The following is a 27,908-nucleotide window of genomic DNA, read 5'->3' on the forward strand; positions in this document are numbered from 1 at the left end:
TAGCAGTTCGAAAGCACGTAAAAATGCAAGTAGAAAAATGGGGACCACCCTCTAGAGATGAGCACCGCCCTCTAGAGTCGGGAACGACTAGCACATATGTGCGAATGGAACATATTTTTACTGTAACTTTGAATATTTAAATGACCTATCATACCTCAAAGATTATATTTCCAACAAAGAACTTGCTAATCTCCTCCCACCTTGCATAGGATGGGAACAAATGAAGTAATAAAAAGGAGAGGTGTAAATATTTCTTTTTTCTCAGTTGCTCCCTATTGTTTATAGTTCATTAGGCTGGCTAGATTTTTCATGAGCACAATATAGGACAAATTTAGAACAAACAAAATACTTCTTCAAATAATAGACACTTAAGAAATGTTCTGCCACAAGATGTGATAATGTCTTACAGTTATGGTTAGAGTTCTAAAAAGGGTTACAGAAATTTATCAATCATATATTACAGTGATGGCTAACCTTTTTGCCATTGCGTGCCAAAAGTGGGGGGAGCAGGGGGGTCACGGGTGCAGGTGCCCACATCCATAATTCAATATGCCCCGCCATCCCACGCATGCGCACGTGACCCCCCCCCACAGTTCTCCCTGCTTTTGGCACATGATGGCCCGGTGGGCCCGGTAGGCCCGTTTTCCCCCCTCCCCAGGCTCCAGAGGCTTTCTAGGAGCCTGGGGAGGGCAAAACAGTCTTCCCCATCCCCCCGGAGGCCTTCCAGGAGCCAGAAACAGACAGTTTCCCGACTTCCGGTGGGACCGGAAGGCCTGAAAATCAGTTGGCCGGTGCATGCATGTGCGCTGGAGCTGAGCTAGGGCAACACTCGCGTGCCCACCAATATGGCTCCGCGTGCCACCTGTGGCACCCGTGCCATAGGTTCGCCATCACGGATATATTACAATTCTGAAAGATGAAAATGCAAGAAAATAGTCTTTAAACAATTTAAATATAAGAGCTAATATTGTTGGATAATTTGACCATTTGCCATATTAAATAAATAACGGAATAGGAACATATGTGCTCTTGTATTTCTGTATTGTAACAGGATACACTTTTTGTCTCCTTTCACCTTTTTTTCACTTGTTCTTTAGGACCCACCTTCAAGACCTAAAAGAAGTCACTCACAACATCCACTATGAAACTTACAGGGCGAAACGACTGAATGACAATGGGGGACTCCCCCCAGTGACCGTAGAGACAGAAGAAAATCATGAAAGCAATTTGTGAATGATAAATATTGTTGTTTAGTTAATATTCAGAAGCATATTAACTATTTCTTTCATTCTATCTTTTTATTTGAATCCAGGCCTCTCTTAGAAGCATATGGGATATCCTTCATGAGTGCATGGGGGAAAGAAACTGGATATGGATTTCCCACTTTCCCTATATGTCCTCATCTTGTTGTGGTTGGTTGCACAGTCAGAGGTTTAGATTGGATTTGGCATTTTTGTCCATCATTATTATTATTTTTATTAATTTTGTACACAAAATTCTAGTCTTCCATTGTTTTCCAGTACTCAGTTATGCATCCTGATTGTGGGAAATGTAAAAAAAATCCTGGACGTGACGCAAACTGTGAGAGCATGTGAAGCACCTCCAAGGGTTGGTAGGAAATGAGATCAATTTGCTGAGCAGTGTGATGAAAACAGAGACATACTTTGGATGCAAGCGTTCCAGGTCTGGATACTTTGCATTGTGGTTGATGGTTTGTGTTATAAATTCACTTCTCAATGTAGAAATGTTAAAGTTAGACTGAGATTGGGATCTTACAGGCACTTCTGTAAAAGTAAGTGTAATGAAATCAGTGGGAGGAATTAGTTGCCAAGTAAATGTGTTTAGTTATAATTAATAAGCAGGTGTAGATAAGAATGTCAGGTTTTTTACCCATTTCTTTCTCATTATCATAGGAGGCAAATTATTATAGAGAGATAAAAGCTAATCTGGAAATATTGTTTTCTTAGGACAGGGGAAATAACTTTTTTAACAGTACCACAATATTCCTTAAATCACCATTATGTATCTCAGATTCATACACACATACTGTCCACTCCCCAAAATCTGGCACATGATATTGTCAGACCTACCCTAATAAAGTTTTGATATTACAGTAATGGAACAATCCCTCTAGGTGTCTGAGGCAGCTGGAAAGGAAACAATGCAACATTTCCAACTGTGCCTTTGTGTCCTCTATAACCCACAGACTATGGGAAAGATGCTGTAGCTGTTCCATACTAAGACACTGTTCAGAAGGATATTTACACATCCTTCTTTCATCCTAAAATGTGGCATTTTAATTCTGACTCAGATCCTTGTAAGTTTGCCTAGGCAGTCAGCTTTCATTCAACTGCAAATTGTACTGCTGATTTCCAAATATGGAATTTGGCCAAAGTAATCTAATCCTTAGAACTTCTGCTTTGTTCTCTTTTTTTAAGCAAAAGCAGGTTTATATGTTTATATGTTTATAAACATATAGTTTATATGTTCAAACGCTGTGGATAGAAACAGAAAACAGAAGTGACTTGTGAGGATCAAAATTTCACTGCCACATACAGAGCCACCATGTTTGCTGTTTCATGCTGTCTCCCAAAATATCACGATTATTAACCATTGTAACCCCACTTTTTGGGGGGAAAATAGCCCTCTTTCATTTTTAAATGTGCATATCAAGGTCAAATGTTCCTTCTATGGAGTTCTCCATAGTGGAAATGGGCTAACAAAAACATTAAACAATACAGAGAACAAAATAAGCTGTTTTTAGCTGAATCTGATGATTGTCCCATCCAGTTTTGTACTGTTTGTCTTATTTGGTAGTGGCTTCCTAGGTGTTGAAGCACGAGTTCTTCCCATCCAATCCTGAAGAAGACAAGAATTGCACACAGAATTCTTTACATAAAGAGTGTCTGCTCTTTATGATAGGATAAGGCTCTTTAAAATATATCACAGAAATATTAGAAATGGAATAAAATTTGTAGCTGATGTTATATAATTTATTGCTTAATTCAAACAATTCTAAGACAGCAAACACTAAATTAAAAATCAAAGTTTAATCAGTAAAACTAAAGTTCCATGGATTAAGAATCTCCTTAGCGAGGATATTTTATTGAATTGGAGCCACAATAACAAAAATCCAACAAAAATTCTTGAATTTACAAATGATTAAAATCTGATCAGAAATGGAGCAGAAGATGTCATCACAATATAGAAAAATTGTCTGTAAATTCATCCATAAAATGTTTTCAGTCCTTCCAAATAGATTTTTGGGTATAGCAATCTGGAAAAATTAACTACCACATATCGAGTTCTACAAAATACAATATACATGATTTTTTTGCAGTATGCATAACTATGTGGTATATAATAACTACTTAAATTAACAAACTTAATCAAAGAATAAATGTTTTGATTTTTTGTTCCTAGCTTAGATAAATGTCAGGTCTCCTCCAAGTTAAGAATAATGTACTTTTCTAAAAAAAATAGCATAGAAGTGGTTTGTTGGAGCCTTCTTTTCAGATATTCTTTGATTTTTAAGTCTGGTTTCATCCAATGGAATTTAATCCTCTTCCATTAAGTCAAAAAAAAGGGGGGGGGGAGTGTATTTGGAATCCTTCAAGATTCCAAGCCTTAGCAGAAGTAGTTGTTTGGACTCTCCATAAAACCTCAAGACTATATTAGTAATTAATAAGAAAATGTTTGCTATAATTTTGGATTTATTTCAATAGATCTTAATATAGTCTGGGTTCACATATATATTACTATAAGTTATGTGATTTGATTTTGATTTACCATATGATGTGAACTTAGCCATTCTAGACTGTAGCATAGTTTATGATGTTGCAGTATGTGGGATCCTAACCTATTATTGCTTATTCATTACAGTTAATCAAACTGTGGCTTAATATGAAATATTAATCCAAATAATATTTGACTGAAGCAATCACTCAAACATAAGAATGAGAGGGACAAGTGTGTGTGTGTGTGTGTGTGTGTGTGTGTGTGAGAGAGAGAGAGAGAGAGAGAGAGAGATCATTGAATCCTCGCTACATTTTGGGTAAATCCATTGAGTGCTGCTTTATACCACAATGTTATTACACATAGGAAACTTGGCTAGTCCCAAAAAGCTAAGCAAGCTATGACCCTCTTGATATTTAATACATAATTACATAAATTAATATTTGGATGGGAAACTTACAGAAATTCCCAAGGATGTCCTTTTTTTCTGAATACCCTGGAAGAAGGCAAAGGCAAACGACTTCTGAATTATTGCCTAGAAAACAACTTGGATATGTCCATGTAATCATCAGCAGTTGAGACTGAAAGATTCAATTGATTAATACTTTTATTATATACTAGGAAGACTCCTAACTCCCACTTCTAGTTCTGACAAATAGCTAAAGGTAGATAATTTCTCTATTTCACATTGCCATAACACTATGAATTTATATGAATTGCATAAATGATACTCTTCTTAAGATTTGTTTTATAACAAAGGCCTAGTCAGTGAAACACATTTGCATGATAAGGAGGCAGGCCTTTCATTCATTTCTGTGCAGAATTACTTGCTTCTTTAGCTTAGTTTAACCATTGGGAGGCTAGTTTGCTTGTAGGTTATGAATATTCTGAATTAAATGTAGCTTAAGTCTTAGCTGAAATGAATATGATTGTCTGATTCTGAGCAGGTTTTTGTGAAAGGGTGATTTACAGCCTTTCCATAATATTGCAAGATACAATTTGCATGTTGTTTCTGAAAACTATGGTCAAAGCCATGACAAATTAATGACTGCAAGAGAAGAAATGTTTCACTATAGTTATTCAGAAAATAATTTTATGAGAAGGATTGTCTTAGTATAGTATCCTTTGTCAAATATAAAAAAGATAATAGAGCAATTGCATAGATATTTATTCAGAAGTAAGTCCCACTTTAGTTCAATATATTTAAGTGTGAACACTAATATATTCTAATATAATTGTGGAAATATAAAGCTATGTTATTGGAATGATACAGACTCAGAAACTTGATGTTCAATGGAAGAGGTTATCAGAGAATTCTATAGTATTGTGCTGATTCTCCTAGGCATAAAATGAGAATGAGCACACAAAGCATAACATCCCTGGGCATGCTGCTTCTTTATCTGCTCTTTTTTAGAACTCTTGGGCATAAGAAACCTAATTGAAGAAATTCGAAGAAATTCTACTGCCCTTTAACATGCATTAGCATTATTGTGCCTACTATGGGAGAATAAACCTCAACAATGGTGCTTTAATTCATGCATATCGGCTATTTTTCTATTCACACAAATTCACCTGTGTGCCCTTTTCTCCTATTAATATTCAAATTGCCTCTGTCAAATACACATATTTTTAAATATATTAAAATGTTTTGGTGGCCAGTGTTCCTAAGCAACTCTTATCCATCTTTTCTAAAGAGCTCATGTTAATACAGTACAAACAGTCACTATTATATACACACAGCAAATTTGTTAGGCTATTGGGATTGAGGAAACGTGACAAGTATAAAGTTGCACTGTTACTGTCTTATTCAAGAGATAACTTGAATTCTGGGTTTTTCAAATCCCAGTCCCACTCTAACTACTGCACTGCCTTGCACTGTATGTTATAATTATAAACACATTCTTCGCAGTTTAATCCTTGGCAATGAATGCAGCAAAATATACAAAGCTCTGATGTTACTGTCCTATGTAGGTATGGTATATTCCAGATGAGTTGTACAAAGAGAAAAACTTTGATTTTCACTCTACCTTAAACCATTTCAAGTTTTATCTTCTTAGACTGTATATAGGAGCAATGAATTTGAGGTATGACATTATTGATAACTTGTCTTGGGGATCTCAAACTGAGTTTTAACAAGATCTATTTTTGCAGACTAATTCTGGTTTCCTTTACTATCAAGAATAGTAGAATATTCTTGCTTATTGGTTTTACTTTTTAACAGTAAAATTAGCTCTAAAATTCCATCTTGATGCTGAATTGTGTAGGCCCATTTATTTTTAAAGCATTTCTCATCTACATCATAGCTAGACTAACTTTGCTGAGAAAAGCCAAAGATCTGCCTGCTCCCAATGCAGATCTTTGCATTTTAGAGCCAGTTGTGGGAGCATCAGGTATTCATGGCCATCTGCTGTATCCAATGTATGCACTATTACAAAATTGCCTTTTTTCAGTTTCATTTCCCCAATTCAAATACCTACTAAGACATCAAAACTACAGAAATAGCTCTTACTTGAGCATCACCATACCACTGTCACAAATATATTAGAAAAGAAAATGCCTCATAGCAATATAGTGGTTTCCCCCCTTTTATGTTACATATGGGTCTGTATTGTAAAAATCAAGCCATAAAGAGAATACAGGTATAGAGAAAGAAAATATCCTATTATAATCTCTGAAAACCTTCCATTGCCATTGTGGATACCAAAATCTAATGAAAACATTTTGATAATGTAGATTGTCTTAGAAGCTAATTTGTGGAGAATTAGTATATTATACTATGACTGGGGTGGGTGGGGGTTGTTTGTATTAAGAAAACCAATTACGGGATTGAATAATGCCTAGAGTCTTTTGATATATTTAGCTCATTAAAGTATCACAATGACGTTTTCTTGTTACTGATCCAATCTTGTTGAAAAAAATACATGCCACAATGATGTAAATATTGCTAGACTTAATTTTTGTGTTCCACTGTCTGATTAAAATATGTAATTTGAGTGATTTATTAGTAGCTTGCTGTACCTCTATGGTTTGAGGTCCATCCCTTAGAATCGGTAACAGTTCCATCTTGATTCAGTTTCAGCTTATTATCTCACATCCTGTCCTTTATAAGCTGGAGACATGCGGAAGCCTGGAGGAATCCAATGCTGACTTTGCAAAAAAGGGAATTATCATTAGGTATTGTCAACATATCTGTATCTAGTTCTAAATCTGCCAAAAATCATCCCAAGCAGCTTCATATAAATGTTGAATACTGCATGAACACTCTTACATTTAGTTATGTTTTGTTACTAATATACAATATTAACATTTACATTATATAGGTTTTCAAGAACAATTTGAAGTGCTGTTTTATTGAATAAGTCCTATGTAGTTTGACTTCTAGATATCTTCAGGACCACATCCTTCCAACTGAATCTGACCACCCTGTATATTTGATCCAGGAAATAATGCTTTGAGTTACCCCACCAGAAGTATGTGATCTGGAAGTGTTTAGATGACTACTCCATCTCTATGGAATGGACATTCCAGGCATTCCCATTCTTGCTACGATTGAGAAAATAGTGACAACTCTTTTATTTTGTAGGAATTGGAATCTTAAGGTTTGTTTGTATTACCATTAGTTTGGTACGGGGAGAGAGAATAAGAGAGTGTATAAACGATGCATAAATAAATATTACAGGTAATCCTCTACCTACAACCATTCATTTTGTTACAATGGCACTAAAAAAATGACATTTTTCACACTTACGACTGTTGCAGCATCCCCATGGTCATGTGATCAAAAATTAGATGCTTGGCAACTGGTTCATATTTATGATGGTTGCAGTGTCCTAGGGTCTATGCTCTTTGTGACCTTCTGACAAGGAAAGTCAATGGGGAAGTTAGATTCACTTAACAACCATGTCACTAACTTAACAGCTACAGTAATTCACTTAATTACTGTAGCAACAAAGGTCATAAAATGGATCAAACTCACTTTACAGCTATCTCACTTAGCAACAGAAATTTTGGGTTCAATTGTGGTTGTAAGTCAAGGACTACCTATAATACATTAACTGGGGAGACAAATTAATTTTAACTAGGATTATAAAATGAACCTATGTTTAGTTAAACTGGTAAGTTCATATTAATTCCTAATAGAAATGTTAAGGTTTTGCAGAAATATAAGAAACAGCAATATAGGGAAGACACTTGTTTTAAATAGATGTTACAGTACTTCTAGCGCAGTTTTGGAGAAACTAGTGCCACAGGAATATGTAAGACAGAAACCTATAATCATTCACTTTAGGAACAGTCCAAAATGCAGAACCAAAACTAGGTATTTCTCAAAAGATAAGGAAATTTTACCGGAAACTGACTGATGTTAAAACCCGTGCAATCTCAAAGGGCTAAGATTAGAATTGTATACCCTAACCTTGATATTCTGAAGGGTCTCAGACTATGTGTTAACTTGAGGAAAAAGTAAGCATAAGTGAAGCATATTTGAAAATTTGAATATCACTATGCATCTATTTTTAAGTATTACATATGTAAAAATAAAGCAAACAGAAAAAAAAATGTCCCTCAGTATCTAATACAGCAGGCAGGCGCATTACATAATTCCAAATTCTATAAACTGCAACCTGAGACAAAATTTTCTTTCCACCTTTCCCAGTATTATGAACTTCTCAAGGGGCCTGGTTGTTGCATAATATATCTAGATGATAATTTGATTATGATCCATTTGTTTGTTTTCTGGCTATCCATGCTATACTTAGGAGTCTTCTTCAACAGTAAAGTTGAAAAGCATTAATAATCTTTCTATCCCGTTTCTTCAAAGGCCACTTTTGCTTCCTCCAAGTTTAAAAGTTCACATTATCTTCTTCCAATTCAACTTCCCTCAATATGTATTCAGCGTATAAACAAGATAAGAAAATGCAATTTTGTCTCATTCCTATGCCAGCCTGGGGTCTATTTTACCATATTCTGTTTGGACTCCGGCTTTCCACCTTGGCCAGCCAGGCACAGCCACAAACCTACCGAAGTTCAAGTTCAGAGAAAAATGCAACCAAAACAATCCCTGCTTATGCTCTTAAAGGGGCAGGATTAGGAAGCAACATGTTTTGTGAGGGAGGGAAGCCCTCACTCCAAATATGCTGCTCAAAAAAATAAAGGGAACACAAGCAAAAGACATCCGAGATCTGAATGAATGAAATAGGCTTATTAAATACTTTGTTCATTACATAAAGTAGTTTTGTGTTCCCTTTAGTTGTTTGAGCATTGTATAAACTACTGTATGTAAAGAACAAAGTATTTAATAAGGCTATTTCGTTCATTCAGATCTCGGATGTCTTTTGCTTGTGTTCCCTTTATTTTTTTGAGCACTGTACATATTTCAGCCATCTACAGATGTAGAAATGGACAGCTGATTTCAAGCAGCCTTCGATTATATAATATTTGTGCCAGTAGCTGTCTCCTAATGTCTCCTACTTTCCAGAGTGGTTGGAGGGAATGCGGTCAACAAATGTCACATTTCCATAGCGAATAAAAATATGACTGTTAATTTAGGTTAATCCCAAGAAAGGCGCTACCTAGCTATGGACCTTTTTCATCGATCAACGTTAACTGCATTGCTTATGTGCTCACTGATCTTCCTTCTCCTCCTTCCAGAATCAATTTAGTAGAACTGTAGTAGCAACCACCGCGCCTTTTGCAGGCTTCCCAAGTGGCCAGGAGGCGTCCGCGGGACAGGCTCCCCCACAGCTGACTGACCGACCGGCCGCCACGCCTCCACTCCACCGAGAGAGGCAGGCCTGCGCGCCAGGAGATCACGGCCTGCTACGGGGCGGCTCTGCCCTATTTGGCAAGGGACGAAAGAGACGGACCGCCTCGGTCGGTGCCATTGGCCGGGAACATGGCGCTGAACAGGAACCATTTGCCCGGTGGCGGTGTTGTCCCGCCCCACGGGGAAAGGTAACCGGAGGCGAGGATGGACTTGGCTAGCAAGGGGCGGCGGGGGGAAGACCGGGCGAAGGCGGGAGGTGGGGGAGAGCTTGCGTATCCTCGGGGATCGCGAAACACAGGCGGAGCATTTCTACCTGAGCGGTGGGACGGGCGCCTCTAAGCCCAGCGACCTTTCCCTCTGGGGAGCCGCCTGGTTTCCTCGGCCTCGAGGGGGGCGTCTGGGCTCGAGAGTGCCCGCGTCTTCCCATCATCACCCGGAGAAGGATTGTGACTTCTGCCCAAGTGTTAAGAGAGGCCGTAGAGGTGTTAACCTGCGTCGCTCCCCTCCCTTTCTACAGTCTTGCTATGCCCGGGACTTCGACTCTTGGTGGGGAGGGCGGTGATAGCTTCTTTTGTTTTGTTTTGTTCTGTTCTGTTCTGTTTTGTTTTGTTTCGACAGTCTAAGCGGCCTTTAGTTCCACTTCCGGCCCGTGCAATAATCTGAGTACAGTAATGTTGTTTTATGACGTGGGCCGTAGTAGTTGTGACTTACATTTTCCTTCCCAGGTTAGGCTTCATTAAGCACGAATTTAATCCCGCCTTCCTCCGTCTAGGTTAGGAATAATAGGTGTATCCGGAGAACAATTTTCGGGGAGGCTAGAGAGTTAAGGAGGCTGCATTACTGAATACAGGTTCTCTTTCCATCACACCCTAGATAAGTACAAATTGATGGGGAAAAGGAAATAAAGCGTGGCCCGAAATAAATTTCTCAACTACTTTTCTGGCAGGCTCATTACCTAAGAGGAAACATGACTTGAAGTAATTGGCTTCACAGGAAAACATTAATAATTTCTTTATGTTAAAATAGTAGTACTCAACTAATACATTGAAGAGATGAATAATTTCACGGCCATAATTATCAAACAAATGAGGGCAAATAATTTACATGTTTGACTCGTTCTTCCTTTTGGTTTACTTTGGAATAAGACAAGCAATAATTGAAGAAAACAAGACAAAAAAATAGAACAGCAGAGCTGAGATACTGACGGTAGGCCTGAAAGTAAAGCCAGTATGAGTTAAACCAGACTCATGTGATTTCTACATGATCATTGGAGTGTTAAATTGTCAACATTCTTGTGATAGTGATAGGTCATCTTTTTAAAAAAAAAAAAATCCTAAGTAAGATTTTTTTTTTGATGAAGATATTCAGAATTTGTGCATTTTCCCCAATTTATATATTGCAATTTCTGAGAATTTTAAAAGGCAGCTTTTGGGACATCATGTAGTGGTAGTCTAATGGAGTTAAATACATGAGTTGCTATCACTAGTGTTTCCAATTCCATGTAGGGCTGAGTAGGCACATCACCCAAACCAGGGTAAAGGCTCCTCTGGCCATGGCCTCCACTTGCCCCTCCAGCTGTAAGCCATGAAACCTGGAAGAACTCCCAAGTTGTAGAACTTTTGTTTCAGAAGAATGCTACTCTGTCTAGAGTTAAAACCAGAACAGAATAGTACCCCTTTCCTGTTGAACTTCATTCTATTCTGTGTTATCCAGACTAACAGCCTTCAGAGTCAGGAACTTCAGGTCGGTCCAGCCCAAGATGAAAATGTTTAACTAGGGATCAGCTCAGCAGCATACTGATGATACTTGTCTCCAAACAGATAGACATCCTCTTTTAGCAGTTTCATGATAGGGAGAGAAGACCAAACCCTGAGACATCACACAAAAAGGACCACCCATTGGGCCAACCTGACCCATCATCACCATTGGAATTACTTCGTAAGGAGCAGAACTATCGTAAAACAGTGCTCTCAACTTCAAACTGGGCAGATGGTCCAGAAGAATATCGTGATTAATTGTATTGAATGTTGCTGAGTGGTCCACGAGACATCTGTTCTCTCCATCCAGGTCCCTTCATAGGTCATTCATCAAACATGAAAACTTTCCATCGTGTACTTATTCTAGATTTATGACTGAAAGGGTGTCAGATTATCCATTTTTACTAGATGCTCTGACACCCACATTCTTCCCCAAAAGAAAGCCTCACAGAGTCAGTTGGTTGAGTTGGGTGGCTATAGAAATTAAATAAATAAATAAAAACTTCATCAGGAAGAGGAGCTTGGTGACAACAATAGTTATTCACTATGATTGGGACCAGGGAATGAGGACAGGATCACTTATTCCCCAAATGAGGCACTTACTGCTATCTGGACTCATCAGTCACAAATAATAGTAAAAGACATTGATCACCATTTTACACCTACCGTGAAGAATCAAAAGTTACATGACTATGAATGACTTTATTGGCAAAATGTAGTGCAGAAAGACTGATGGCAAATCTTCCTGCCCACCTTTGTTCAAAACTGAACAAGCTACTTATACAATGCTACTGGGCTGTAATTTATCAACAGCAAGGGCAAAGAAATTGTGATAATATGCCACCCTTGTTTTCATTGAATAGATCTGAACAATTACCCTTACCTATTTTGAGTCAGATTCGCTGTTAATCTTCCTCCAGTGGTGCTCCAGACATCATTTCTGATGCTTATATCTAGAGGTCTTCAATAAACCAGAGTCCCCTGATTTGGATGACAGAGGCTGCTTATAAGCAGTTATATCAAGTAATTCATTACAAACTATGCAGCTCTAAAGAACTGGAGAATAAAAAAGAAAGTAAAACTGTTCACACAATCATCCTTAATATTCATAAATATCTGACATTTGGTGGGATGCTGGGGGAATAATGGATAGCTGCCTTATCAGCTATTGAAATGAGAATAGATAGTTGTGTTTCATTATAATTGGATTATATGCAAGTCTGCTTGGTGCTCAACAAGCCTTGCTCTGAACTAACTGCAGAAGATTAAAGCTATAGGTTTTCAAACTAATCCAGTGCTTGTTGAAACATAACAAATCAATCACAATTGGTTGAATTCATTCCACATTTTGGTTGACTTTGGTGATTAAATCTAGTTATCACAGAAATAAACTTAACGTTTTATGCACAGAGAAGGAAAACTCACCTCCTCACAGTCAAAATAGTTTTGTTCATCTCCTAATAGTTAACTATCAGTTTGTTCAGTCCACTTCCAATAAAGATGATTTCTTACAAAAGCTATTTCCAAACAACACTATTGAGTAATCTGGAATACTTTTATGAAGTTTGTACTTTACATTTTTATATATATAGTTGATATGAAAGAATACAGAAGAGAAATCTTAAAGACTTAATACAAAGAGCAAATAATAATAATAGATATTGGTGTTATCTATTCTGGGGATAAAATATTATATTCACTAGTGGTGTTATTTGTTCAGAGGTTTATACAAATATGTTCTGAGCTACGTTTTCTGGACTGAGCTTAGTAAATACTTTTTATTAAGTTTTGTTTTTTTTTAATTTGATTTATATGCCGCCCTTCTCCGGAGACTCAGGGCGGCTTACAATGCGCTAAGCAATAGCCTTCATTCTTTTGTATATTTATACAAAGTCAGCTTATTGCCCCCACAAACTGGGTCCTTCATCTGTATTGTTATTTTTAATAAACCTTATTAAATATACTAATACATCTATATTGTATCTCCTTGAAGTATTCTCAAGCACTGTAAAGATGTGGAGCTGACTTTCTCTGAGATTACTGGCAATCCAGAGATGTTCAAAGGCACTAAGAAAGGAATGGTTTTTCTCACTCCTTATCGGGTAAGTTCTGAGTGAAATCCAACCTTCCTAAGTTGGAAAATTTCCTCAGTTAAACTTCTAAAACAATATTCAGTTTCTGAAATGACATTTTTAGCAATACATAAAGTAATACAGATTTTCTGCAAAATCCTTCTCAATTTGATGCTTTTACTAGACTGAAAATTAGCTGTGACATCAGAAATGAAGCCAGTGGTTAGCTTTTTTTTCTTTCCTGATTTAAGTGTCTCATAGTTTAGAGGGCTATCTAAAATAAGTCATGCTTTACATACTCTGATTGAAATCTAAATTGAACTGCTTAATGCCTTCCATGTGGAAGTCTTTAAAAGACTTGAAGATTTGAAGTCACTAAAATAGTTATAGTGAGTTAGCTTTTGAAGCCAGTAACACTGGTATAGTACTATTTGCATTAACAATTCAGTTTTCAGACAGTTTAGTGTTTTAAATACTTGAGAGTAGATTATTCAAAAGATTGACTGCACTCATCTTGTGTGAACTTTAAGAACGGCCTATTAAGTTTTAATTGCAGGCCTGCTGTCAGGATTTATTAGGTTGACAGATATACAAATGAGTTCTGTATAGCATAGAATCCTTCTGTCTCTGGAACTATCTCCAGCTCAAAAAGAAAATTAAACACAGCTCCATCACTATTTTAAAAATAATATTTAAAATGTTTGCTTTTGTGTGTAGATTAAAAGGATTGTATTTCGGATTTTAAATATTTTGTATATTATCTTTTTATTTTGGTTGGTCCATAAACAGTTATTGAGATCTTTAATGAAGGTCTACACAAGCCAAGAATCAAAAGTTATAAGCTAAACCATGCTGAACAGCCTTCTAAAAGATATCTATCTTGACTGATTATTTTCCTGTGCGCTGCTCCCACTATCCATGTATGGGTTAATACTTCAGTATTTGGCAACAACTGAGTGAAAGAAACAGAAGGCTCTTCCCCTTTCCGGCCCCCTAGCCACGCCTCTGTTCCCATGATCCCCCAGTCTTCACTCAGTTGCTGGCAACTACTGCAGTGTTTTGCTGGAGCTCCACAGGTTTTTAAAAAAAGGTATTGTGCTTCTGTGGGGATTTGCTCCTTCCTTTCTATAAATTCTTTCTTATAGTCTTGGCTCTTCTCTCTTCTAAGCGTCTAGGCATTTTGTTGTGTTTATTTTGAATAGTTGCTTTTCGCGCCCCTTTTTGCCTGGCGCTTCGGCGCAAGGTTTTTTCTACCAGCTGGTGGGGGGGAGCGGAGCGTCGCAGCCGATTCTCCTGCCGGCGAGCTCCCTAATTGATCGGAAGCTTCTCCCCACGCGCGGGCAGCCTCTACTAATTAGCGCACCCCCAGCTGGCCGGCGGGCTCGGATTCCCTCGCCCCCGATCGAGGCAAGCCCGGAGCGCGAGAAGAACACAGCGGACGACTTTGCGCTCATCAGCTGGGCGGCGGGTTCGGAATCCCCGGCCGCCCACGCAACGCTGCTCGCAGCTTGCCGCCAAACCATCTGCCTGGCGCTAGCGCGAAGAAGAGAAAGCGCCAGACGCTGAAGCAGCCTCCCTCTGCAAGGGGAATCGCGCGGCACCTGGTCGGACCCTCGGGCCGCCAATGTAAGACCGTCGCCAGAGTCGGGCACAGCGGAGCCACGTGCCAGCGCCATATTGGTGGACCTGCGGGCCGCCATTTTGGTCAGACTCTCCAGCCGGCATCCTCGGTGATCTGCGAGCCGGCTGCAGACCCCCCCACCGAGCCTGAAAGGGGCCGAGCATCTTCTTCCTCTACCATCTGAGGAGAAGATTTTGCACTTTTTGAACTCTCGTGAAGAGAATTCTCTGCAGTTGGCGCAGTGCAAGATTAAGGGGTCTGCCCAGCGGTATCAAGCCTCAACCATGTCTCACTCCCCCCCATCCTCGGACATGGAACTGGAGCTTAGCCCCCCCCACAAGAGCAGTAAAGGGGGAAAGAAGAAATCAAAGAAGAGACATACGAGCGCCACCAGCAGAGCTGCTTCTGAGGGAGCCTTGCGCTTCCAGGACAGGGATGCGTTAAGGAGGCACAACGCGCTCGAGAGACAGTGGGAGAGGGCTCAGAGGGCAATGGCAGAGACACCATCCAGGGAGCCCACAGCCTTGGAGCAAGTGCGTGCGCTCCCTAGAGCTGCGGAGTTGGGGATCTCAACTGTATCCGACATTGCAGTAACCCCAAGAACTCCAGAGGCGCTCAGGTCTGGTCACAGCACACCCCGCCTGGAGACAGGCAGGGGGCTCGCAGCGGAGGCCTCACCAACTCTCCTTCCTGCAGAACATCATCGGGCCACGGAAGCAACGGGCCCATCACCAAGAGCTGAGCCGCAGCCCCAGGGGGGGACCGGAATGGCTTCCCCATTGGACTTCCAGGCCATGTTTTCGGCCGCACTGTCATCTTTCTTCAGTGCAACCTTGCAGCAGTCGACTCAGGCTCCAGTCCAAGCCACTCCAAGCCAGTCGCGACGCCACCAGCCCCAACCCCAGCCTCTCCCTAGACGAGGTCAGGATTCCTCCTCTGAGGATTCAGACCAGGCAGAGGAAGGGCCTGAGGAGATGGAACTCTCAGAGGATGAGGGCCTAGCGCCTGACACACCGGCATTTACAGGCCTCTTCCGCCCGGCCCTATTCAAGTCCTTGCTCCACAAGGCACGTCTCACAACCAATCTTGGAGTGCCAGGGGATGTCACTGCCGCCACCCCACCAGCAGCGGGCCCTCATGACGCGCTTTTCAACTCATCAAAGCCGCAGAAGGACTACATCCCGTGCCCTCAGCTGTTTACGGAGGTCATTCAGAATCCCTGGGGACAACCAGCTTCCCTGGCCACACCCAGCAACCTGGACAAAAAGCTCTACTGCGCAGCCCCAGAGTTAGAGGACCTCCTAACGCTCCCTACAGTTGACCAGCCTGTGGCAGCATTGTCCTCTGGTTCCCTGATTTCCACCGATCCTCTTGACTCTCTCAAGGCAGAGGAGAAGAGGATGGAGGGGGCCTTCCGGAAAGCACATCAGGCTGCGGGCTGGGCAATCAGAGCCGCGACGGCAACGTCCTTCTTCAACCGAGCGTCGCTTATTTGGCTCCGGCACCTGCAGGACAGACTACCTCCTGAGGACACCAGGCTCCAGCAGGATATAAACAAGATAATAGCCGCCACTGAATACTCAGCTGACAGCTCACTAAACGCAGCCAAATTTGCTTCAAGGACTTTAGCCTCAACTCTTTCGGCTAGAAGACTCTTCTGGCTCCGGCCCTGGAAGGCCGATCTCAAAGCAAAATGGAAATTGGCGGCCGCACCTTACAAAGCCCCAGAGCTCTTTGGCGCCGCGCTGGAGCCGTTGCTAGTGGAGGGGAAGGATAAGAGAAAGATCCTCCCATCGACTTACCGCCGCCAGGAACGCCGGTACTCTCCTTACCCTCTACAACAGCCCTTTCGTGCCAGCGCGGGACCCAGGGGGTCCTCTTCTCATCGTCCCCACTATCAGGGAGGAGATAGGTTCCAGGACCGGCAGCAGTTCCGAGACCGAGGCCAAAACCAGCAGCCGAGGCGCAACTTCCGTGGTGCTGGGTCAAAGCCAGCCAAACGAGGGAAATGACTCCAGATTCGCAGGCCCCATCGGGGGAAGGCTCATTCATTTCCACCAGCAATGGGCCAAATCAACCTCGGACTCCTGGGTAAGGCATACGACTGGTTCGGGACTTTCTATCGAATTCTCCGGTCAGCCGCCCCATCGGTTTGTCCGCTGTCCAATTCCCCGCTCTGCAGAACAGCGGAACTTAATGTCACAGGAGATAGAACACCTCCTGCAAGTCAATGCCATCGAAGCAGTGCCACACGCCCAGGGGGGTTCCGGGTTCTATTCAACCCTCTTCCTAGTACCCAAGAACTCAGGGGGCTGGAGGGGCATACTAAACTTAAAGCGGCTAAACCTGTCGGTTCAATACCACAGGTTCAAAATGCATTCCCTAAAGTCCATCCTAGCGGGGGTGAGACGGGGAGGCTTGCTCCAATCGGTCGACCTCCGGGAGGCCTACCTTCACGTGCCCATTCACCCGGGGCACAGGCAGTTCCTGAGATTCGAATTCGCGGGAACGCATTACCAGTACCGAGCGATGCCATTCGGACTTTCGTCAGCCCCCCGCACCTTCACCAAACTGGTGGCGGTGGTAGCAGCCAGGCTTCGAACCATCCCGATCCGGTTGCTCTGCTACCTGGACGACATTCTGATCCTGTCCTCCACTCGAGATCAGGCCACCGAAGACATGAGGAGAGTCCTGCAGGTCTTCCAGGATCACGGCTTCACCATAAATTTCGAAAAGAGCCATCTGCAGCCCACCACCAAACTACTTCATCTGGGGGCACTGATAGACTCGGCCAACGGCCAGGTTTACCTATCACCGGACAGAGTCCAGAGCATCCGCGCTCTGATACAACAGATCCTGTCGAAGAGGAGAGTCGCCCTGATCCATCTTTCTTGCCTTCTCGGAAAGATGGTATCCTGCTTCGGCATCGTTCCGTGGGCACGCAGACATTCGAGACCTCTGCAGTGGTTTTTGCTTCCATTCCAGCGGGCAGGCAGGGCCAACTCCAAACGGGCAGTACTCCTCACTCTTCAGGTCCGCCAGTCCCTCAGGTGGTGGACATCGCCTTCGCTTCTCAAGGGGTCCAGTTTCTTAGAGCCGGACCGACTGATCATCACCACCGACGCAAGTCTTCGAGGGTGGGGAGCCCACCTCCACAACCTGGTGGCACAGGGACAGTGGTCCTGGCGAGAGAGTCAGTGCAGCATCAACCTTCTGGAACTTCGGGCGATCAGACTGGCCCTTCGGGAGTTCCAATCGACGGTGCGAGGACATCACGTTCTGATCCTGACCGACAACATCTCGGCCAAAGCGCACGTCAACAGAGAGGGGGGCACAAGGTCCCGCGCCCTGATGCGAGAGGCCGCCGATCTCTTCAGCTGGGCAGAGAACCACCTTCTTTCGATCAGGGCGGATCACATCTCGGGGGCATCCAATGTCAGAGCAGACTGGCTCAGCAGAGAGACCATAGACCAAGCGGAATGGCAGCTCCATCCACAACTGTTCCGGGAGCTTGCCTCACGCTTCGGAAGCCCGGTGGTGGATCTCTTTGCAACCCCGGCCAACGCTCAGCTTCCCCGCTTCGTGTCACGCTACCCGACACCTCTGGCGGAGGACCACGACGCGTTGCGCTGCAGGTGGCCCGAGGGTCTCCTGTACGCGTTCCCACCACTGCCTCTAATTCCCCGCCTCATCCGGAAACTGCTATCGGAGAAGGCCGACCTGCTCCTGGTAGCCCCGAACTGGCCCCGGCGGCCGTGGTACGCCGACCTAGTGGCACTCTCCGTGGACCAACCGTGGGTGATCCCACCACGGCGGCTCGTCCTTCGCCAGGGGGAGGTCACGCACCCAGAGCCCCAGTGGCTCCAATTAGCCGTCTGGCATTTGAACGCGTCATCCTGAAAAAGGACAACCTACCAGACGAAGTCGTGGCCACCATCCAAGCGGCTAGACGTCCGTCTACAACCCGCATCTACGAGGCATCTTGGCAGGCGTTCTGTCGCTGGAGTACCCGACAACACACCGACCCGACATCAGCGGATGTTCGTGACATCCTGCAATTTCTTCAAGCCGGCCTTGACAAGGGCCTGACCCCCTCAACCTTACGAAGGCAGACAGCTGCGCTATCGACGGTCATCACCTGCCCCCCGTACCAGTCGCTCGCGCACCACCCGCGCATCAAGGGGTTTCTACATGGGGCCACAAACCTTCGACCCCCTGCAGTGCACCGGTACCCATCATGGGACTTGACTCTGGTTCTGCGGGCACTGACCGGACCCCCCTTCGAACCCCTAGACTCAACCTCTCTCAAGTACCTCTCATTTAAGGTGACTTTCTTGCTGGCGATCACCTCGGCGAGAAGAGTCTCAGAGATAGTGGCTCTCTCAGTCCGCAAGGACTTATGCATATTTCGTGAATCCACGGTGACGCTACGCCTGGACCCGGCTTTCATCCCGAAGGTCAACTCGTGGTTCCATCGGGCCCAGGAACTCATCCTACCGGATTTCTGCCCTTCACCTCGAGACGCTAGGGAGGAGAGGTGGCACACGCTGGACGTCCGACGTGCTATCCGCATCTACATCCGCCGGACTAAGCCTTTTCGCCGGACCGAGGGCCTCCTAGTTTCCTTTAGTCCGAGGTCCATGGGTCAGAAGGTATCACCAGCCACAGTCAGCAGATGGATTAAAGCCTGCATCGCTATGGCCTACGATTCAAGCTCCAGGCCGGCACCGGGCAGAATCCTCCCCCACTCTACCCGCAGTGCGGCCACATCGGCGGCCTGGGCCACTCAAGCCTCGGTAGCGGACATCTGCAGGGCAGCGACCTGGTCGTCCCTCACGCCGTTCATTCGCCACTACAAGATCGATGTGTACAACTCCGCTGAGGCGTCGTTTGGCCGTAGAGTACTTCAGAAAGTGGTGTCGGAGGACAACGGTGGAGACAGTCAGCCCCCCACCCAGGGGGTTTGAGCTTGGGTATATCCCATACATGGATAGTGGGAGCAGCGCACAGGAAAATGGACGTTGTCTTACCTGAACGTCCTTTTTCTGGGCGCTGCGTACACTATCCATAACCCTCCCTCTTGGGCTGACTGCTCACCTGGTGACTGTTGGTCCCTTTCGTTCCGTGTTATCAAGTTGGTGTTAATAAAGTTGAGTTTGTTAAGGTTACTTTTAGTCGACTCCTTCTTAGCTGCGCCTTTCGTTCAGACTGGGGGATCATGGGAACAGAGGCGTGGCTAGGGGGCCGGAAAGGGGAAGAGCCTTCTGTTTCTTTCACTCAGTTGTTGCCAAATACTGAAGTATTAACCCATACATGGATAGTGTACGCAGCGCCCAGAAAAAGGACGTTCAGGTAAGACAACGTCCATTTTATGTTTTTAAGAAAAGTGTTTTAGGATGGGTTAGCTTTGGGATAAAAAAATATTAGTCCAATTTTAAATCTTAAGTTGATGATTTGATATGGATGTAGATTGCAATTATATGTAACAAGGTTTTCATTTCTGTGTGGTTTTCTTGTGCTTTTCTTTTAAAAATGTGAAGGCATGAATTTGTTTTGCAGGTTATTTTTGTGTCAAAAAGCAAAGACCCAATGATGTCTTTCATGATGCCATTCCACTTGGTGAAGGGATGCTCCATTGAACAACCTGTCTTTTCTGCCAATTATATCAAAGGAGTAATACAAGCAGAACCGGGAGGTATGTGTCATCCATCAGAGAGGCAAATTTCAAAAAATTGCGCTCTTGGAGTAATCATATGTAAAATCAAATGTAAAAATTTTGGTTTAAATTTCTATTGTAGCTGAGAACTATACATTCACCAAAAATGTGTAGCAATGTTTCTTTGTACATAAATACCAATAATGAAGGGTTTTGATAGCTGTTAGGTTCACCATCCTTCATTCAATATTTATGAGAAACTTCACAATTCACTCTAACTTGATTTGGAAGAAAAAGAAAAACTATATTTTATTTTGAAAACTTATTTTAAAGACAATTATTTCAAATTAGATTTATATTTATTTGCAAATTTTTGCTTGCATAAGGTAATAGGAAATTCTGTTTTCCTGATATACATTCTGGTTAAATTTCACAGTCCCTGATTAAATTCAGTGAAAACATTTGATTAGAGTTTGGAAGAAGCTATCCACTTCTGAGCTTGTAGGAAGAAATGCACTTTTTACATATAAGTGTGTTTAGAGGAAAGTGATGAATGAGCATTTTTAGCTGCTTGTGAAAAGGGAAAAAAACAATTTAAGTATTGTTCTTACCTTGAAATTTGTTCTCTTTGAAATCTGTGCAAGATAGATGGGATATACTGTGAAGTTAGGGTTATTGGGGCATCTTCTGCCCTCTCCAGAACTTTGGTAAAGATAGGATGAGGTTTTGGTCCTTTTTATTTGATTTTAAAGGGTTCTTAATAACATAAGTAAGCAAATCTTACTAAAGGTTTAATGCACCTATTGAAAGTTGGTAGTTTATCTCTGGATTTCAGTAATACAATGCTGAGGAACCTGGAGTTGGCAAAAATGAGGTGATTTCTCAAAACTGGTATAGGGCAGGGGTGAAACCCAGCAGGTTCTGACAGGTTCTGGAGAACTGGTAGCAGAAATTTTGAGTAGTTCACAGAACTGGCAAATGCCACCTCTGGTTGGCCCCAGAGTGGGGTGGGAATGGAGATTTTGCAATATCCTTCCCCCAGGAGTGGGGAGGGGATGGGGATTTTGCAGTATCCTTCCCCTGTCACGCCCACCAAGCCACGCCATGCCCAACAAGCCACGCCCTCAGAACCGGTAGTAAAAAAATTTGAATTTCACCACTGGTATAGGGACCTTATTATGGGAATATTTGTTAAAACTATTTCTGAATTACTTTGTAAACTGATATTGATATCAAATCATGTTCAGTTTATCCATGTTTTTGTCTTGACAACATTTTGGGAAGCTGTCCTAATTTAAGACTTTTAATGCAACATTTTTTTTTAGGTGGCTGGGAAGGTCAGGCTTCATTTAAAATGAGCTTTTTCAGTGGAGGTGCTGTAGAATTTGGACAAATGATGTTCAAGCTTGCAAGTGATGGTAAGACTTTCTTCTCATTTCTTCCCATCCCAGGCAAATAATTTGGTACTGATTTCTACTTTTGATGATAATATTTGACAGTTGTACTTGCTGATAGTTCTTCAGGTATGCTTAAACCCTAATGTATGGTTAGTGCTAAATGCTGCTATTCTCACCTCTATTATATGTTTTTCATTCTTTCCAACTCAACAAAATGTTGGAGAAAAAATTATGTAGAGAGACTTGAGCTCTTGTCTATCAGCAAGATAACTCCTCTAAACAGAATGGGTCCAGATTTGATATAGTGGAAGAAGCAAGAAAAATAAAAACTGGGTACAAAAATGGACTTGGATTAGGTTGGTAGCTGAGAAGAAAACATTATGGGAAAATATTCCCCAATGGCAAATGTGCATTGGGCAGTGACTTGGAATGCTGCCTCTTCTGTTCTAAGCCCCTCCTCTCCTTCCAGGCACATGACCCAGAGGGGAGCTGGTGCAGCCTGCCCTGTGCTTCCATGCATGCTTGCAAACACATTTTGTTACTTAGAATTAAATACAGACAGTTTCAATGACCACTGCAAGTAAACAGCACAAAGCTATATTCTGCATGCTTTCTGTAGTTCGCTTAATTTCACTATCACATAGAGTGCATTTCCTGCAAAAATACAATAATCATAATGGGTAAACCGATCAGATAATTTGCTTAAATTCTCTCTAATTTTGGTTGATTTTAAACATAATTATTTAAACTCCAAGATTTCATGTGCTACATTTGGCTTATTAAATATACTATGTTTAGCTTCTAGAGGAGTACCAGCTCCGAGTTTTGGCTATGGGTATGCACCACCACCTTTTCCTGGTGCTTATGGACCTCCACCAGGAAGCTACGTTATGCCACAGCCAGCTTCTGGAGCCTATATTTATATGCCTGCACAAATGAATGGATATGGAGTTGCTCCGCAGCCTATGGGATATCCATATGCACCTCCTCCAGGTGAATTCTCAACCAACTTTATAAAATATTGTTATTCAATATTAAGCTGACTCTTTTTGTTTATCTAGGACAGGGGTGTCAAACTCAAGGCCCAGGGGCCAAATCTGGCACATGGGGTACGTAGATCTGGCCTGCAGGGCCACCCTGGAACAGCGAAGGACTGGCCGGTGGTGCTTCTGCCAGTGAAAATGTGCTCCTGAGCTCTGGTTTTTGGCTGCCACGGCCTCCTGCAACCCTCTGCCAGTGAAAACAGAGCACTGGCAGAGGGTTGCAGGAGGCCGTGGCAGCCAAAAACAGAGCTCGGGTTCATGTTTTCACTGGCAGAGCGCTCAGGCCACCACAGGCGCCCTCGACAGGAGTGAGGTCAGGATGGCCACCCACCCCTGAGGTCAAGCACAACTGTGATGCGGCCCTCAATGAAATCAAATTTGACACCCCTGATCTAAGATAAGTTTTGGGATTCTTGTTCCTTTTTTTGTCTTCATTTAACCTATAAAACATTTTTTTAAAAATCACACTTATATAAATAAGTCTAAATATGTCAATAAAATGTACTGTAGCATTATAAAATTTATAACTATTCATGTAGATGAAATGACTTAAAAAATTATCCGGATCTGAAAAATATGATTAGCAACATTATAAAATTGCTACTAGGGAAAGGGTAATATTTGGAATGATTGAACATATTCATAGTGAATGGAATTAGTTGTAATAAAGATAGAATTAAGGGTTCGGACATTGGGTATGCTATTCCACACATTCATTTCCCACAAATGATTCTGTTACTGCCCTATATTTTGTATATTATATTATATTATACAGCCAAGGGAATAGTTGTAGGATCTGCACAAGAATACCAATTGCACAGTAGTCATCTCTCTTTGAATGTGTAAATTATTTGGAAAATACTTCCTGATTGATTTTTAAAGAAAGTGCAAAATAAGAAAAAAAAACAATTTGTGTGAATTTGCACCAACATAAATACATCTATGATATGCTTGTACAAATATAGTTTTTTTTTCTTTAGGTGCATATCCACCACCTCCTGGGATGAACTCCATGTACATGGCACCTCCTCCCCCATATCCTGGCCCTTCTGGTACTGGACCTTCAGCTCCCATTGATCCAGGACCTACAGCTCCTAGGACCTGGACAGAACCTGGGATGCCAGGTAAGAATTTAGGATTGCTTCTGCTTAGAACTGGGTCAGTTGCATTGTGCTCCCAGGTTTTATTTTCTGGGTTTTAAATAAGTTATTTAAAGAGCAATTATTGTCATGCTGATTTATCCAAGTCATTTTCTTTGAATTAAGTAAATGTTCTTTGAAACACCCCTCTGTTAAACATAAACTCTAAAGATAGGTGCAAAAGTCTCCTAGTGCCCCCAGTCTCACCCCCAGTCTTATCTTTGTACTCAAAACTGTGCAGGATTGTGCTACTGAAATTTTGTATTAAGGCTCTGGTAAGACTTAAGACTTAGTATTCCTTATTTTGGTTACTCCCCCCCCCACTTCCCTCCTACCCAAAAGCTGAGGTCAGAAATTCTGTCTCCATCCCTTCCTGTATCATCAGTGCCATTCCACTTATGGACATTTGCTAACTAAAAATTAATAAAAGGAGAGAGCCTGTGGCCTTCCTTTCAAAAATGTGACCAGATTCTGTTTTAGAGATTATAAATTCTGTTTGATCTGCTAATTGTTGAGATACAGTTAGCTGACAGATCTTGATCTCAATCTCTGATTATTGTGGAATATTCTCTCTTTTGCCTACCCAAATATACATGGTTAATATATCTAAAAATGATTACCTTGTCTTGTCCAGATTCTTCCTTATAGAGGCTACAAATCTGTACTTTAATTTTATCTAGAAACTAAGAAGACACCAGGTAGCATTTGTGAATGTGAATAGTGTTTGCATTTGTCTTAAAAGTTCTCCCTGCCCTTTTTCTTTTATTAATGATGTAGGTGGCAATAAAGCAGCAGAGGCAACTTCCAGTGCATATTATAACCCAGCTAATCCTCATAATGTTTACATGCCTATGGTAAGGATTTTCTCTAGAATTGTATGTGGCAGGAGATGGGGCCAAGGGAGTAGTGATTGTCCACATTTTTTTAGGTGAACTGTTTTATCTGAGAAAACCAGGAGAGGGATTTCTGAGAAATGAGTAATGAGTTTGGTCATAGACTTACTCTCTGTTGTGCTAACTCGATTGGATCTGAACTAGCTGATTATCAATTGTAATATTAGGTACAATCACTGAGTGAGAATGGACATCCTGTAGCACAACCTGAGGAGCAGGTTTAGCTTTGTAGTTCTAAAATTTTTGTTGTTCTGGCATTTAGTTAAATAAAATTTGCAGCTAATTACATTGAATATGTTAACATTATACGAAAAGCATCTGCCATTTTTGCTTTCTATATAGTAACACTGAGAAACTTTGAATTCTAGAGGAAATTACACACACAACAGACACTCTATTTATTCACTTCAGGCTGTTCCTCTCCTTTAAAAAAGAAACAAAAACGAAACAGCTACATCCATGTTTGACTGTCTGTTTCTATCCCATCTCATCCCATCCCTGTGATAATAACGTTGACAGATTATGTGCCAATAAGGCACTTAACCACATAGATTTTTGCCATGATGATCTGTTCCTAAACTGGTCTTTCGGACCTTCCAAAGGCACACCCATTTGTAACTGAGTCCATCTGCTGAACCTTGCTGCTGGCTGTCCCCTTCTCTTTCCACCTCTCCATGCATTAGAGCCTTTTGCAGAGAGCTGCAAAATATTGCATAATATTGGCTTATAACATATTATGTTGCATAATATTGGCTTATAACATATTACTGAGTAACAAGAACTTTCCTTATAAAGGTATGAAGAACATGAAATCTTGGGACTTGAGGTCCTTCATTATAGTTGCCCATCTTCTTAGGAGATAGATCACATATGAGACTGCATTGAAATGTCTTACACACTGATTTAATATTGAATAATTTTAAGAATGCTGAGATATTTTGATAGTGGGCAGAATCAAAACTCAAAATGTTTAATAGTAATGTGCCAATTTAATTAAATGTGCCTAATTTTCATTTTAGGATCAACCACCTCCTTATGCACCACCTGAGGAAAAGAAGAACAACTAACAGGAGCCTCAGCGCCACTTTCTTATGTTTCCTGACTTTGAAGATTTTGCCGTTGCTGCTGCCTTGTTTTTTTTAATCTCTAGACCATCTTATGTCAGTAGCATGCATAATATTGGATGATGTTACACCTGCTGTTACACTTTCACAATGGCAATACAAGAGCGGTGACAGTAGTACTTTATATGTTTTCTGTCCTGAGGGTAGGCTATAACAAAACACTTTAATGTGACACAGATATTCATGAAGGAGCATTTTGTTTTTCTGCATCTCTGTATGTTTAATACCATCTATATCTGCATGGTATTTTCACTCCTTGCTTTCTTCCATTATTCATTAATGCAGATTAATGAATAACAGGGAATTTTCAGAGACTTTTATCTTTCCTGCAAAGTAGAATGGAAGAAAGCTTTCCACTGATTTCTAAAAATTGATATCTGAAGAGGAAGGGATGACAAGAAGATCCAAAAGGTTAATCAATTCCTTTCTTCTCAGTAACTGTTGCTGCCTTCTGGTTTGCCACATCCAACCATGCTTTAAAGATTTCATTTTCTGCAATATTGGTTCTTTGTCCTTGCAGAAGGGTGCCAGGTAGAAATAGTTTTACTGTATCTACATCTGAAGGAATGCACAGCAGGTTTTTCTGCTTTCAATTTGGCTGCAGGGTTTATGTCTCTAAAACGTCTTTATGTATCTCTGTGTCTCTAAAACATCATCTGCCTGGTATAAGAGTAGGGCAGCGAGTCTTACTCAAATTAGGCCAAATTATCTGTCTGCCCTATCCATACAGGAGAAATAAAATTGGAATTGAAACCATTTATGTGAACTGGAACCAAAGATTGGCTTTATAACTGAGAGGACTAAAATAAAATGTAATTTAGCAAACAACATAATACCTGATCCAGAAAAAAACATATTGGTTATTCTAAGAACAAGACTCAATCTTTGATCTGGAAATCAATTCTTTTCCAACTAGCAGCAGCTAATACAATACTAAATGTTATATCTAAAAGGAAAATACTTTTTTTCTGCTACAGAAAATGGGAATTTATACACTGCTGTATGTTGGTAAAGCCAGACATAGATGTCAAAGTAGTTTCTCTTTGTTTAGGCCTCTATTTAGATTTAGCTGAGCTACACCATCAGGCCAGAGATAATGAGGTGGAAAAATATTAAAACTCCAAACATGAGTAAGAAATTATATTTGATAAGAGTTCTGTAATTAAATGGTATTGGAAGAGAAAACTAAAAATAGTTTTTGTCCGAGCTAGAAAGAAGCAACCAATATTCTGGGTTATGTTAAACTGTTATTTAATAATGACTTATCATATGTATATTCCTCTTATATTTGTTCTTAAAAGAACTATTGTTCCACTAATGTAGTGGAGAATATAATTTGCATATAGGACATCTCTTTTTTCTTCCTTGATGTTAGGGCTTTTACTTCACAGAGAAAAAACTTGACATACTGGTGTGTTATGGATACTCATCTATTTTCCCTTTAGTAAATGAGATAATTATACAGTAAAAAGTATGAAATAAACTTTTTTCTAACAAATACCTTCATTCTGAACACAAAAGCGTAACTGTTTTCCATAACTAAATAGCTAACTCTGTTTATATTATTTTTGAATTGCACTTTAATACAGAAATATTGAAACTTTTATATTTGTGTCTGCATTGGTATGTTGATAACTTATTATTTTGTGCAAGGCTCAATTGGTGTGGGCTGGGAGGCGATATAGTTCCTTTCTTTAAAGAATGGAA

At 41.5% G+C, this 27,908-nt stretch overlaps 2 protein-coding genes and 1 long non-coding RNA gene across 5 annotated transcripts in view; 2 read left to right on the forward strand and 1 right to left on the reverse strand.

The window, feature by feature from the left end:
- The window catches only part of SEPTIN3 (septin 3), an 18,131-nt gene extending 15,381 nt beyond the window's left edge, over window positions 1-2,750 (forward strand). For both annotated transcript variants that reach the window (XM_087873132.1, XM_034402975.2), the window contains exon 10: window positions 1,098-2,750. In XM_087873132.1, the coding sequence (XP_087729258.1) occupies window positions 1,098-1,233 (136 nt within the window). In that variant the 3' untranslated portion in view covers window positions 1,234-2,750. The remainder of the gene's footprint in view (window positions 1-1,097) is intronic.
- On the reverse strand, window positions 2,739-10,208 carry LOC117655470 (uncharacterized). 2 transcript variants are annotated; one of them, XR_015728721.1, is made up of 4 exons: window positions 9,813-10,208; window positions 6,754-6,878; window positions 4,196-4,316; window positions 2,739-2,859 (listed from the first exon to the last, which is right to left on the reverse strand). It is a non-coding gene; the product is annotated as an uncharacterized LOC117655470 (long non-coding RNA). The 2 variants fall into 2 exon arrangements; XR_004588676.3 differs by having other exon boundaries at window positions 6,754-6,882.
- WBP2NL (WBP2 N-terminal like) lies at window positions 6,776-27,805 on the forward strand. Its single transcript, XM_034402979.3, has 10 exons — window positions 6,776-6,909; window positions 7,176-7,334; window positions 9,385-9,687; window positions 13,250-13,358; window positions 20,509-20,644; window positions 21,931-22,023; window positions 22,801-22,995; window positions 24,026-24,169; window positions 24,962-25,038; window positions 26,097-27,805. The coding sequence occupies exons 3-10, from the start codon at window positions 9,629-9,631 to the stop codon at window positions 26,142-26,144; spliced, it is 861 nt and encodes a 286-aa protein (XP_034258870.1). The 5' UTR covers window positions 6,776-6,909; window positions 7,176-7,334; window positions 9,385-9,628; the 3' UTR covers window positions 26,145-27,805.
- The last annotated feature ends 103 nt before the right edge of the window (window positions 27,806-27,908 follow it).

This window comes from Pantherophis guttatus, chromosome 7 (genome assembly GCF_059756535.1).
Source record: "Pantherophis guttatus breed Tessera chromosome 7, ASM5975653v1, whole genome shotgun sequence".
NCBI classification, from domain to species: domain Eukaryota; kingdom Metazoa; phylum Chordata; class Lepidosauria; order Squamata; family Colubridae; genus Pantherophis; species Pantherophis guttatus.